This window comes from Branchiostoma belcheri, unplaced genomic scaffold, assembly GCF_001625305.1.
Source record: "Branchiostoma belcheri isolate BF01 breed outbred unplaced genomic scaffold, Haploidv18h27 scaffold465, whole genome shotgun sequence".
Lineage (NCBI taxonomy): Eukaryota > Metazoa > Chordata > Leptocardii > Amphioxiformes > Branchiostomatidae > Branchiostoma > Branchiostoma belcheri.
Genome location: NW_017804093.1, coordinates 1,770 through 14,715, shown reverse-complemented (window position 1 = coordinate 14,715; position 12,946 = coordinate 1,770). Strand labels below are relative to the sequence as shown.

Sequence of the window (12,946 nt, the reverse complement as noted above, 5' to 3'; positions counted from 1 at the left end):
AACATTAAATGATGAATGGGACTTGAAGATAGCAATAGAAGGTGATCTGGTGTCTTAGGCAGGGTTGAACTCCACATTCCTGGTGCAGAACAAACCAGTACCTCACTTGGTCCTGTACTTCAACTAGAACATAAAGAGAATAATAATGAGATGAAAGTACAATTTGCTTTTCTTTCTGCAGACAATCAGTAACTGAAATAATGTCAACATTCAGACTGCATCACATAACATTGCATGGATAATCCTCTGGTTCATGCATTACATTTCTATCCATACACCATGAATGACTTTGTATGGCTTTTTCTAAGTTGAAACTCCATCATGATTTCCTATTCCACAATAATATTACTGGCTGTGCAGCTCATAGATGGTCATAAGTGTTTAAAATAAGATCCAAACATTCATGAATACACACATTTACTGCAGGTGGGGGAGGGGGGACCTGACCAATGTATTACACTAGGTGTATCATTCTTGTGTGCAAATGTTTCTGATTGATAGGCATGTATCTCTTTGAAATTACAACATATGTTAGAGATGTACATGTACTACTATTCTATTTTATTTGGGAAAAGATCCTTTATTTCTTTGAGAATTCCTCCCCAGGCTTATGGTTGACACCCAAAGCAGTTTTGAGTGTGAACAATATGGATGAGAAAATTTTGAACATGTTTGAAAGTCTATAATTCTTTATCAAAAACATGTACATTCTTAATATCCTGCAATATGTTGGACTTACATATGTACTTTTGTTTCATTTGACTTTTAAAGAAATCTGTTGTGGTATTGAAATGTATGCCAGTACTTGAAATTCCCATACTGTAAACAATATAGCTGACAAAATGTTGGGAAGTTTGAGAGTCTATATTTCTGGATCAAATGAAAGGATCTTTTCTATATCCTGCAGTGGTGTGACAGGAGATTGTAGTTATGTTTCATTTGACTTTGAAGAAGATCATTCTATATGTTTAAATTTATGCCAGCACATGATGTTCACACACTGTAAACAATATGGCTGACAAAATATTAAGCAACTTTGACAGTCTATATATCTGGATCAAAAGTCATGATCACTTTGATATTCCAGAATATGTGGGGGTGATATAAGTAGTCAAGTTTCATTTTACTTTCAACAAGATAAGTTCATGTATTTGAATTTATCCAGCACTTGTAAACAGATGGCTGCCCAATCTAAGCAAATGTTAGGTCAGTTTTGAAAATCTATATTTCTGGATCAAATGAATAGATCTCTTCAATATCCCAAAATAATTTAAGGGGGTATATGTAGTTATGTTTTACTTGACTTTGAAGAAGATCAGTTGATTTTTTTAAATTTATGCCAGCACTTGAAGTTGAGGAATGTAAACAAGATGGCCGCCAAAATGTTAGGTAACTTTGAAAATTAATATTTCTAGATCATATAAACAGATCTGTTCAACATCCTGATATAATTTAAGGGGGTATATGTACTTAAGTTTTATTTGACTTTGAAGAAGATCAGTTGATTTTTTTAAATTTATGCCAGCACTTGAAGTTGAGGAATGTAAACAAGATGGCCGCCAAAATGTTAGGTAACTTTGAAAATTAATATTTCTAGATCATATAAACAGATCTGTTCAACATCCTGATATAATTTAAGGGGGTATATGTACTTAAGTTTTATTTGACTTTGAAGAAAATCAGTTTATTTTTTAAATTTATGCCAGCACTTGAACTTCAGGAATGTAAACAAGATGGCCGCCAAAATGTTAGGTAACTTTTGACAGTCTATATTTCTTCATCAAATACCTGGATCTCTTCCATATCCTGGAATAGTTTGGGGGGATATATTTTGCTGTGTTTCATTTCATTTTAAACAAGATTAGTTGATTTTTTTGAATTTATGCCAGCACTTAAAGTTCACACACTGTAAACAACATGGCTGACTAAATTTTAGGTAAGTTTGACAGTCTATATTTCTGCATAAGAAGTTGTCATCTCCTTAATATTCCAGAATGTGTTGGAGTGATGTATGTAGTCATGTTTGATTTCACTTTGCAGAACATCAGTTGAATTTTTATGATTTATGCCAGTGCTTGAAGTTCACATGGTGTAAACAAAATGGCTGCCCAAATTTGAAGCAACTTTGACAGTCTCTATTTCTGGATCAAAAGTCCTGATTTCTTTCATATTCCGGAATATGTTGGTTTGATATATGTATTGAAGTTTTATCTTACTTTCAAAAAGATCGTGTCACATTTTTTGAATTTATGCCAGCGCTTGAACCAAACACACTTTGTTCAGTGGGTGGGAGGGGGGCAAATACATTGTGGGTTCAATTTCTCGACATCGGTTCCACTGATTATTTTCAGGTTTTCAGTGTTAAAAGGGCCCATATAGTAGTAATCAAATCAGTACTTCAAATGCGATTTCGAACTACCATACTATCACAGATCAAATTTTAATGTCGTCAGAGGGCACAAACTGCAGTTTCCCAGGACGAAAGGTTCAGAAACAGGGCAATCGGCTCTTCTATAAGTACAAGTCACATGAAAGATGAAGCACCCATGTATCCTACGTCTGTACGTACCTGGTATGTAGTCTTGCGTGGTCATCCTGGTGAACTGTGATCTGTTTTCCAACATGTACTTCATGAGCCGCCATCTAGCTTGGCGGCCATTTTGTAACAAGCCTAAATTCCCATAAAGCATTGAGTCACCCCACCCCTTCCCACCCTGGTTTGATTCTACTACAGTACTATAATTAGGGATGTCACACTAAAAATAGGGGGGGGGCGCCAAGGATTATTACAAATGATTTAATGTTATAGAGTAGATTTTTCCGGTCAGAATGCTTCCTTTCGCATAAAAATTGGAGAAAGTTGAGATTTTCTAGAAGAATTGCACAATCACAGGCGTCAACCTTGAACTTTGCCCTTTCACGGGACCTGATTCCCAGAACTCTCCTCGACCGGGAAGTGAGTTGGCTTTTGAGTCGAACTTTGGCGCGTCCGTCCGGGCGACGCAAAAACCGGTGCCGCTGAAGCGTTTCCCAAAGTTTATCGAATTTTCCCTCACTGTTAATTGCGTATTTTTAAATAAAACTACCACAGTATGATAGAAAAAATGCCATAGATTACGGATACCACCATTCTATTTAAAGTGTGCGAACGCTTTATTGTTGAAAATCGTTTGAAAAATTCTACCGAACCCACTTTCCAATGGCGAAACGAGAAAGTGTGACATGCCTACTATAATATCTGAATATTTGGTAGTCATATGATAAGTAGTTTATAAGTTACAGGGACGGACCTCAAGACTACTCGTCCGTCCGTCCCGAGATGACAAAAAAAAAACGGTCTGAGCGTCAAATAATACTACATTTCTAAACAAAATTCGAAAGTTTCAAACCTCTGTTAAGTATCAGGAATGTTGTGAGTTTGTTAAGTTACCTTTGTAAATTTGTGGCTACTTTAGCACACATTCTACCATGCACAGTCACTTCCTACCACCCTGCAGGGAGACTATACTGACCTCCATCTCGCCCCTCACTCCCTGTTACTCTCCTGTATTCAAACTATTGGCACACATGCAAACAAATAGACAAACATAAGCCTGTGGGCCTTCTCATTAATAAACTAATGTTTCATTTCTTTCTTCTTTTTAAAGAAATTTTCACCCCTCAAGACTGCGGAGATCTCTTAGCAGAAGGGTTCCAAACCAGTAGGGATTATATTGTCGGCTACCCCCAACCATTCCAGGTGCACTGTGACATGGACACTGATGGCGGCGGATGGACGGTCATACAGCGGCGACAGGACGGGTCCGTGCCGTTTGACAAGACTTGGACTGAGTACGAGCAGGGATTTGGCAATCCTACTGAAGAATTCTGGGCGGGATTGGGAACCATACACGATCTAACAACACAAAAGCAAAACGAGTTGTATGTCTACTTGGAAGATTGGGAAGGACACTCTCGACATGCTCGGTACAGCGTGTTTTCTGTAGGAGGCGCAAGCGGCAACTACCAGGCAACTCTTGGCGGATACACCGGGGATGCTGGTGACGACTTGACTCTAGCTGACGAAAATGGACGCCACAGCATAGATGGTACAGAATTTTCTACCAAAGACCAGGACAACGACGACAGCAGCAGCCACTGTGCAAGTACATACGGACAAGGCGGATGGTGGTACCCTACAAGCTGTGGTAACGCCATGTTAAACGGACAGTACCTGACGGCATGTTCCGACACTTCTACCTGCGACAGTGCACAGGGAATCGTTTGGAAGTCTTGGAAAACATACACATACTCCTTAATGAAGACCGTGATGATGATTAGGCCCACCAATGTTTCTAGTAAGTAATATGTGTTTTCCCTTTCTTCCAATTCATAGGTTTGAGGTTCTAATAAACCAGTTCACTGCTTGACCTTGTACATGAGCTAGGTCAAAGAAGAATGCCACTAGCTTTTAAATAGTTCTTCTCTAGTTCATGCTTGATGCCATGTTTTATTTACGTCTCAGGGACCTTCAAATTTAATATACTATCCACATAACATTATGAAATAATAATACATTACACTGCGCATGGGCAGTCAAACCGTGTAGTGGCTTATAAGATCAAGACAGTTTTATTTATCTATTTAATTTGTTTGCTTTAAGCTTGTTCTGCTTATTTGTTTATTTCAAAATTATAAGTTGGAACAGCATCGTATCATAACAGTATTGTATTTTCTAGCATCGAGCATATGCCAAAACAACGCAACACTTACTACAGGACCACATGGGACTGGGATCTATCGCTGCTCGTGCAGACTGGGATGGACTGGAACATACTGTGATCAGGGTTAGTTTACCTGCCTACACTCTTTTATGTAGCTTCTTGAATTATCATGCTTAACTACAAACACACGTACATACATACATACATAACGTAACATACATACATACGTACATACATGCATACATGCATACACACTAGAAAGGCGCCAGAAAAATCATAACTACATTGGTGAATGTAATAAAGTGCGTTTGTGAACGTGCAACCACTTTTTGTTCTCTAGACATCGACGAATGCAGCAGCAATGGCAACAACTGTGCCCCCCAAGCGACATGTACCAACACTGCAGGGTCCTTCAACTGTACCTGTAATACAGGCTACACCGGGGATGGAGTTACGTGTGCAGGTAGCTGTTTCATCTCTTCAACGTGTCATATCTTCATCCTATTCACTTAAGCATTGTCACAAGTGGCAAAAATATGTCTGCCATATTCACAGCTGTCCTTTATGGAGAATTAATAGAAAACAAGTAAAATCTGAGATTTTATACCTCCGGGCTTTTTATTGTATATTTTTATATAGGGTTTTAAACAAAGAATTTATCGAGACCGGACACCCCTCTGTGTGAGGGGTCATATACATGGACCAGACCGAGAATAGCTTAAACACGCCAAAGGTCAACGGTCGTGACCACTTTCACGCTCAAAGGGGTGTTTTGGGGCCACCAAAAGGCACCATTTTTACGCCCGAAAACACATATACAATAAAAACAAAAGAACGTGCATCATCTGCAGCCCAATAGGAAAACATATACCGAGTCCCAAAAGAATCCGTCCACCCAAACGCGGGAAACAGCTGCGAACATGAAAATCTAAATCTCTCACAAAACCCTTCCGCGGAAGGATGTCTCCTCCCCCGGAGGTAATAACATCTGGCTACAAAGTGCATGAAATATAGCCTTAACCTCCGTGTACAGAGGTGCTGCTTTCAATGTGTCCGTTTGTGTGTTTGTCGCACTGTGTTTCTGTAGCTACATCCAAATGCTAAGTACGTCGGGGACACTGGCAGGAAGTTAGCTTTAATTTTTCCCCCAATTAATTTTCTTTCAAATTCATCTTTGTCGCTTTGTTGGAGCCAGAGAAAAATGCATGGACGGAAGAACTTCGCAATGGTTTTATTTAAATGAAACGTTTACAAAAATAACGGAGATTTCATCAATTTTTCTCCCTTCTTTTTCAGATGTGAATGAGTGTGACATATACCCGGTCATCTGTGATCCGCAGGCTACATGTTTAAACAACGTGGGATCTTTCACTTGTACCTGTGTTTCTGGGTTCATTGGGGATGGGTATACATGTGAAGGTAAGGTGCAACGGGTCAATGTACAGAATTTGAAACGTCGTGTAAGGCATGATCCGTGCAAACGTCGATTTGTCTACTAGACATGGAATACTGCGGTTAAATGATAATTCAAAGAAACGACACTCTGTATCTTGTTAATTATATGTACACAATGGATATCATACTCATCATTTAGCGGTCATTGTCTATCGCATGTTTTATATTGCGTTAATTACCTTCGCCAAGAAGGTTATGTTTTCGTAGGCGTTCGTGTGTCTGTGTGTGTGTGTGTCAGCACGATAACTCAAGAAGGCTGAAATGGATTGTCTTGATATTTGGTAGGTGGATAGGTCTTCATGAGACGTGGAACTGATTAAATTTTGGGCCCCCTAGCGGCTTGTTATGGTACTGCAGCTGAACTTCCGGGTTTGATATCTCGTGATCTAGACATGCTAGGGTGACGAAATTTGGATGGTAGGTAGCTCTTGTGCTGGGGAAGAAGTGATGTGAGTTTGGCCTCCCTAGCGGCTTGCTCTGGAACTGCAAGGGCGTTAGTTGAAAAATATTTAAAGGCGGATAACTCTTGAACCGATTGATGGATCGTCGTGATTTTTGGCATGTAGGTAGCTGAAGTGATGCTTAAAGAGCAGGCTTGCACTATATAAGAACCCAATAAATTCGGCTAACGTAAACTACCAGGCCCCATTCTGTCCCTGACTACCGTGGTGGTAACATGGGCACAGGGCTCTTGAAGACACTTTGTGTTTGTAACATATTGAAGACAGATAAGGAATTTATGTACATGTACAGTCTGTTTTACAGAAAGAAGATAGCCTCACCTTACCCAGAATATAGTAATTACACCACTGTACTGTTTTGCCAAGGTTTGGTGGTGTTATAGATTGGCCGGCAGTTACTTGAACAGTTCTAACAGAGATCCAGTCTACATGTATACTAGTGCTGCTTTCTCATACTATCAAATTGACACCACAATTGCAACCCATATTTCTAGACTCACTTACTATCCAAGCTAATTCAGTTGTGAGGTTGCCATTTTAGATATCTATAATTAGAGGCTTTGATGAAATGTTGACAAGACAGTTTGAAAAATTGAAATTTGACCACAAAGTTGGTTTTCCAGAAACTGAAAGTTGCAGATAGTATTTTCTTGATTTATGTGACTCAGTTACAGCTATCCCGATCATTCTGCATGGTTTGATATTGTTAGTTTGAAAACCAGTATAGAAAAAACATTTGAATTTGTTCAAAAAGGGTGACAGTTATTATGCTAATCTGTCCCTGCCATTGTTTTCGGTGGCTGGACCGTCTAGGATGTTTATTAGTTTATGTGGTTATGGGGGTCAATTCACTATTCAAGCTGCTGGAGAAGCCACAGTGGGGAGTACTTCCTTATTGCGTCGCCCTGGGCATCGAATCCTCCAGTTTAACATAATAATATTATGATTATGCATATATTAATGTAATTTGCATAATTAATGAGGAAATTCTATAAATCAGCTGCATTCCATGATAGGACTATTCAAGCTTGTGACATATGTAATTAAGAACGGCAGAAATACAGGCAGATATCGATTATGCAAATGAAGACTTAATTTGCATAATTAATGAGAAAATGTTATATTTACATAGTGGTAACTGCCTGGAATTTCATACTTGGGATATATGACAGTTATGTGAAGGTGAACATAATTAAACATAAATTATTCAAATAAGGACCTCATTTGCATAATTTATGAGGAAATGCTATAATGGCATTCTTTGATAAGATAAGACTGTCTTCTGGTGTAGAATATGATCAACAGATATAATTGATGCAAATATAGGATCCTATTTGCACAATCAGGGGGATTAATCTATAATTTCTTACTCATAAAGGCTAACATCATTTGGCGAAGGTATGAGATCGTGGAACTCTAGTTTAGTACTAGATTTAATAAGATTCTATGTACTTGAAATTAATTGAATAGTTAGCTCAAAAATTCAACATTTACTCTAAGGCATACAATTTTGCCTACATTACGTTACATTCGATTACATAACTTATCGATGATATTCTACCCTTCAGCGTGTACCGACTTCTTCAACGTCTATTCCAATCAAGCCTTGTATGGACATGATGACGAAATCATCGGCGGGATGACGACTGCGGATAGGTGTGCCCAGAAGTGTCTTGAAGGAACGGCTACTGTCCCGGAGGGGGAGTGCTTGTCGTTTGACTACTACCGATCACGTCACAGATGTCAGCTCAGTAGAGCCAATCAGAACACATCTGGAGCAACTCTTGGTCCTGATAACCTGAACAGATTCGATCATTACGAGATGAAAGGTGAGTTTGGTAACAAGACCAGCGCCTGAGATCATTGATATATCATATTTCGAAGGTTCAAATTATTACCTGGCAGTGGCCTGGAAGTATTGTTGGCCGAGCTTTTAGTCTGTGTATCTGTTTGTCCAGACATAGTAGGTCGACAGTCCGTGAGTGGTGGAATGTTGACAGGCAGAATGATAGGCATCAGAAGCCAAGGGTCGACATGGAGGAATTCAGGAAGCCCAGTGTTGCATACTTGCTGGACACATGGAATGTCTGATTTATTGTTTGTTATGAACTCATTATATAACGTAGAACACTCTTTCCCTCTACTTATGTTCTTTTCCTATTATTCAGCTTTATTCAGTTTTATTATTCTTTATTGAAGTATCTTTCAATGGCCTGCAATGTGTATGTTACTAAATATTGGAGTTCTAAATTTCTTAATGACTGGACTTATTGTTATTGGTATCATAAATTACAAGAACGTTTTGTTTGTTATGTTGCAGACATAATTAGTTTCTTTGACGTCTATGCTGACCATGCCTTGTCTGGGCACGATGACCAGGATGTTACACCGGCGACCGTGAGTCCCAGGATCTGTGCCCTGCGATGTCTTCTAGGGGAGGGCACACTGACAGTCGGGTCCTGTCTCTCATTCGACATAGACGACACCAATCCACGATGCCTACTGAGTAGAGACAACCAAGTAACAGCAAACCAAGCACTCACATTGACGTCTGAATTTGATCATTTTCAACGCAAAGGTAAGCTGGATATACAGTCACACCAGATGGTCCTACTAAAATATATTGGGAATACAGTGAACGCTGCTTCTTTATTCATAATGTGTATTGTGGAGGACATACAAGTTTGAGCTTCAAAACAAGTATTTGCTCTTAACACGTCTGTCTTAACATGCCTCTTTTCCTAGTTAAGGGTTAATTATGTGACATGTTTTTTTTTCTTGAGTACAAAACCTCTATGTAAATGTCACACTTTTCAGCACATCTGCGCCAACATTTTTTCTTTTTTTAATGTAAGGTACGTATCAACAACTTATTTTCTTTATTTTCTTCCCAAAGCTGCAACAACTCTGGTAAAGATGTTTTAACAGGACTATGGTGAAATGTCAACAGGCACACTGATGATCAATCAGGCTACTGAAAAACACAAAAGGCAGTGGTTTGACATGTGTTATTTTTTTGGATATTACGGTTTATAAACATGTTTTAAATTTTCAATGATGTTGTAATTTGACTCCCTGAATATCATTTTGCGATGCTATAGCAGTGATAACAAGACTGGCAATGAAAACATACATTGCCATGGCGACGGTGGTTGCTGTTAGGGTTATTGTTTGCATGGCACTGCCATCATTTCATGATTTTGAGGAAGACTTGGTACTTGTACTTTGGTTAAGTCTAGACAGATACAGTACACTCCTCCCCTGAGCGCATAGTGAACGAGCCCCGGGGTCACAGAAAGTAGGACCATCTGGGGCAGACAGGTCTTCAGGGTTCCAGGTATGTGGGCATAGATGTGGGTCAGAGAAATGCCTGTGGACATTCCGCATGCCTGTGGACATTCCGCATGCCTGTGGACAAAAATGCCTATACAATTCCTAGAATTCTTATTATATCTATTTAGAAATAGTAGCAATGTCGCCTGTAGAGCAGAATTAGGTAGATGCTTGGTCCAAATGGGCACAACCTCACACTCCCTTCAAATGGATGCTCTCCACTTACAGCAAAGCCTTCCAACAAATACCCGTAGACTAACTTTATTGCAACGTTAAAGACATACCGGTATTAGATCACAATGGATTAACTCCTCTTTGTGGCATTCCGAATCAACATTGTGACCCTGAACATGTTGGGGAAATGCTGAGAAGGACTCTGACTTACAGATATACACATGTCTTCTTCAGTTTACAAGAGAGAAGTCAAACCCTTCAGACATAGTTTTAGACATAGCTATAATTTTAGACAAATACCTTTCATTTGTAGATTTTAGTTATTTTATATACTGCTCTTCTTTTATGCTTGTAACTGGCAATTAGCCTCCGGGGCCGGGGCATGAACAGGAATATGAATCAGCATGTGTCTGCTCAGTTGTGAATGATCTGTTCAATTTCCACAATGTCGCAAGGGTTTCCTGGAATTTCACTTCGTAGGAAAGTGGTCCAGAATGTAGGACATACACTTGAAAGGCATGTGGGGAATCCTGGAATGTGGACCAGAATGTCAGAATGTAGGACATTTGAAAGGCATGTGGAGAATCCTGGAATGTGGACCAGAATGTCAGAATGTAGGACATACACTTGAAAGGCATGTGGGAAAGGAATGTGGGTATGATTGTAGGTATGTGAGGAAAGCAGACTGATTGTCGGCTGAAAAGAGAGATCACTTTGGCTTGGTTTGAGGCAGTCATCACAGGGAGGTACAGATTTGCGGCCTGAGTTCAGAGATTATAAGCCTGGTAACCAGTCTCAGCGGGTCAGCTTAGAGGTGTTTTCCGATCCCATCAGGGAAACACGGCGGTCTGTTTCACCACTACAAGGGCTAGTTTTCAGTTCTGTGTGGTTGTCCAAATGGGGACCTTCCACGTGCTTCTTACGGCCTGGCAATCCTTAGAAGGTAATACAACATCCAATGTATTTATGAATAAAAAGAGCCCTATAGGACACCTGTGTCGATCGTAAAAAGTAAAAATCTTCCTCTGTTGTTGGAACTGTGATAGATTTGTGTGATTTTAATTTTAGGTGAAACGTAAGTCTGTTATAAAGGACTATTAAATGTACAGGAAATAATCTGCCATTGAGAATGATTACCCGGGGAATAATTGTCCTATAACAAAATTGATCTAGTCGAAGGATTTGGTTATGCTTACCTAACGTTAACAACCTATCAAGTTGAACGTCAATATCTGATGTCCACAAGAAATATTATATTAAACTACATATGAGACCTCACCTATCGAAAATGTACACAACCAATTCTGTAAAAATGTTCTTGGTGTATTTAGAAATAGTAAGCAATGTCGCCTGTAGAGCAGAATTAGGTAGACTTCCTTTAGATACAGATATTTGTATATAGATATACTAGTAGTTAAATTCTGGTTATGCTTGGTCCAAATGGACACAACCTCACACTCCCTTCAAACGGATGCTCTCTCTTACAGCAAAGCCTACAAATACCCGTAGACAAACTTTATTGCAACGTGTTAAAGACATACCGGTATTAGATCATAATGGATACTCCTCTTTGTGGCATTCTGATAACTCACATTGTGACCCTGAACATGTTGGGGAAATGCTGAGAAGGAGACTTACAGATATAACGTTACACGTGTCTTCTACAGTTATAAAAGAGAAGTCAAACCCTTCAGACATAGTTTTAGACTTAGACGTAGCTATAATTTTAGACAACTACCTTTCATTATGTGGATTTTAGTTATTTTATATACTGTTCTTCAATGTTCTTTTATGTTTGTAACTGGCAATTAACCTCCGGGCATGAATTTGCAATAAACTTCTCAATTATTATAGAGAGAAAGATATAGTACCTGTTCAAATGCAGCAGAGTTGAAGACTGTTGATAATACGTAGGGGAAGATGTTCTACACTAATTCAGAAAACTCACTTACTGCTTACTTCATTAACATCATGGGAGCTATAGCTATATGAGCTAGATAATGTTGCATGGGAGTGGGCAGGGATGTAAATCAGCATGTGTCTGCTCAGTTGTGAATCTGTACAATTTCCACAATGTCCCAAGGGTTTCTTGGAATTTCACTACGTAGGAATGTGGGCATAGATGTGTGTCAGCAAAATCCCAGACATGCCTGTAGACATTCCATTCCTGTGGAAAAAAATGCCTGTGCAATTCCTAGAATTCTTGCAAACTGCACACAATACTGTACCATTAGGCTCCCCCCTGAGGCGTCGCCAAAAAAGGGGCAAATATTCAGCGCATGTACAGGGTGTACTTACGTTCAGCCACTGTGACCCCTTCTAAAGGCTTCGACCCGGAAGTAGATAAGATAATCTGGAAATCGGTAAGGCGGAAACCCCCATGCAGTGCGAAATCTACGCCGAAATGAGCCATAAGGCAGCATTCTGAACGTTAACTTTGTCTCTACATATCTCATCTTTGAATAATTTTTGAATCCTCAACTGTACTGCAACTTGTCTCGATAACGAAGAGCCATTTATGTGCTTGATCTGTCCTATTTTGACTGTGCTATCGACTTTTATGTGACCATGTCTATGCCTCAAATCGGCGCGTCACAAAATGACCCTCTGCGCCATGTATCAAAAGCGATTTCTAGCAGGCGGTAAAATTATTGCATGTAAAACTCAAGTATCTGCAATAATTCCACGAGCTGCTAGAGGCCCTCATTGACACGTGTGATGAATTGACATTATGGCGCCTGTGTATGCATCACAGCATCTAATTAACTAAAACGTAAGGGAGCAAACTTTGTAAAGAAGGGTGCACGTTCGCCAGGGATG

At 39.5% G+C, this 12,946-nt stretch overlaps 1 protein-coding gene across 1 annotated transcript; it reads left to right on the top strand.

Moving 5' to 3' along the window:
* Positions 1-3,199: 3,199 nt before the first annotated feature.
* Positions 3,200-9,197, top strand: LOC109479094 (protein jagged-2-like; the record flags this gene model as incomplete). The annotated part of the gene is made up of 6 exons (XM_019780968.1): positions 3,200-3,215; positions 3,648-4,337; positions 4,719-4,826; positions 5,044-5,166; positions 8,188-8,448; positions 8,940-9,197. Coding segments are annotated over exons 1-6 (1,456 nt in total), but the record flags the coding sequence as incomplete, so codon positions are not given.
* Positions 9,198-12,946: the final 3,749 nt, after the last annotated feature.